General features: G+C 27.0%; 1 protein-coding gene across 1 annotated transcript; it reads left to right on the forward strand.

The window, feature by feature from the left end:
* The first annotated feature begins 1,248 nt into the window (after window positions 1-1,248).
* LOC126265768 (uncharacterized) lies at window positions 1,249-2,088 on the forward strand. Its single transcript, XM_049968337.1, has one exon. It carries the CDS (start codon window positions 1,302-1,304, stop codon window positions 2,082-2,084), a length of 783 nt encoding a protein of 260 aa, XP_049824294.1. The 5' UTR covers window positions 1,249-1,301; the 3' UTR covers window positions 2,085-2,088.
* Window positions 2,089-2,368: the final 280 nt, after the last annotated feature.

The following is a 2,368-nucleotide window of genomic DNA, read 5'->3' on the forward strand; positions in this document are numbered from 1 at the left end:
TATGTAGACGTTGAATATCAAATGATTTATATTATAATTTTTTATGCCTATGAAAAATAAAATTTATGAGTTATTAGGAAAATTTTAAATATATTAAGTTTTATAATTTTTTGTGTAAATAATATAATTTAATGATATTAATGCAATAAATTTCAAATAATCATTAAGAAATTTCTATCAAAACAATTATAAGAAACACATATGAAAAACAACATTGGTTGTGTTGATAATTTAATTTAATAATAATAAAATAAACTGCTTATAAAAATAAAATAAAAAATAAGTATAAATAATAATTTTATTTGTATAATCTTTTCAAATAGTATTGAATATATTTTTAAGATCTAATAATAATATAATTATATTATTTTTTTTTTTATTAAATTTATGTAAATTATATCTTCATATCCGAAAAATATTTGAATGCATTTTAATTTGATTTTAGAAGTATGTAGTTTTATGATTGAATTTAGAAGAATAAAATATGAATTTGTGTTAATAATTCAAAAATATATACATAACATTAATTATTAATTTAATTTTTGTGGTAAAAATCAATAAATAATAAAATTAAAATGTTCACACGTTTTTCAAAAAGCATTGAATACATTTTTGGAATTTTTAGGAAATTTATGTAGACGTTGAATATCAAATGATTTATATTATAATTTTTTATGCCTATGAAAAATAAAATTTATGAGTTATTAGGAAAATTTTAAATATATTAAGTTTTATAATTTTTTGTGTAGATAATATAATTTAATGATATTAATGCAATAAATTTCAAATAATCATTAAGAAATTTCTATCAAAACAATTATAAGAAACACATATGAAAAACAACATTGGTTGTGTTGATAATTTAATTTAATAATAATAAAATAAACTGCTTATAAAAATAAAATAAAAAATAAGTATAAATAATAATTTTATTTGTATAATCTTTTCAAATAGTATTGAATATATTTTTAAGATCTAATAATAATATAATTATATTATTTTTTTTTTATTAAATTTATGTAAATTATATCTTCATATCCGAAAAATATTTGAATGCATTTTAATTTGATTTTAGAAGTATGTAGTTTTATGATTGAATTTAGAAGAATAAAATATGAATTTGTGTTAATAATTCAAAAATATATACATAACATTAATTATTAATTTAATTTTTGTGGTAAAAATCAATAAATAATAAATATAAATATTTTGACATTCCAAACCTCAATTTTAACTCTTTCAGTTTGAAGTTGTCATTGTGTGTACGTCCAAAAATTTTTACATTCTACAATTTTTTTATAATGATAATTCAAACAAACCCGGACGGCGCGAACGAAAAGCTCAAAAGGATCGAAACGATAGTCAAAAATTTCGAGGCAAGTCTCTCATCGTCGGACGAGACGGACAAGCAGATGCTGATGTGCATCCGCATGGACCACCTCAAGAACCAATCGTTGTGCAATCAATTCGAGGAAATCCAGCGCGAGAACAAGCAGATGCTGGACGTCCTTTATCAGAACTTCACCGGCCAGAACTCGAGGAGCGAATCGAACGTCGACCTCAAGTCCAATTGCTCCACCATGAGTTTGGTGCGTTTGCAGTACAAGTACGAGGACCTGTTGGCTCATCACACCGGCCTGCTGAAGGTCATGGAACTCAGGATATCCGAGTTGAGGAGTTGCCAGAAGGAAAACGGTTATTTGAAGGAGGAGATGGAGGTGCAGAAACAGAAGATGGGCGAAATGGAGGAGCTCCTCAGGAAGAAGGACAGGAAAATTCGAAGCTTAAAAAAGAGGAAGGATAAGTATATTGTGAAATTGAAGTTGGAACGTGACACTTTGAGAGATGTCCACAGCCAGCTGATTCAAATTATCCAAAATCTGTCGTTGGAGAAGGAGGAGTACATCAATAATGAAATTAAGGAGACTCCGAGCTCATGTAAGGCTTTACTGTTAACCGAGATCAAGAAAAACAACATGTTGTCGTTCGAAAACATAAAACTGCAGCAACAGACCGAATACTTGAAATCGTTGTTGAGTCTTTCAGGAAACAGTAAATCTGAAAATAAAATCAGCCATAACTAGTGAATTATTTTCAGTTTTTTTTTGTTGAGCTAAGGATCTGTCATCAATTAATTTTGCATTATACACTATGTGTACCTACTTCGGAATTATTTTCCTGCTGGTTATGCGGGTACTTTGGATTACAGTTAGGAATTATTAGTTAATATTTGTTTTGTTGCGCATCCGTAAAGTGCAATAACTCAAAAAAACGGTAATGATTAAACGCCTTTCTTAACTACCTGTTGGAAATGTTTCAGATCGATTTGTAAAATGTGTCTAGTTTCTAGGAAGCGGAGCTTTCGTTA

This window comes from Aethina tumida, chromosome 5 (genome assembly GCF_024364675.1).
Source record: "Aethina tumida isolate Nest 87 chromosome 5, icAetTumi1.1, whole genome shotgun sequence".
Taxonomy (NCBI): domain Eukaryota; kingdom Metazoa; phylum Arthropoda; class Insecta; order Coleoptera; family Nitidulidae; genus Aethina; species Aethina tumida.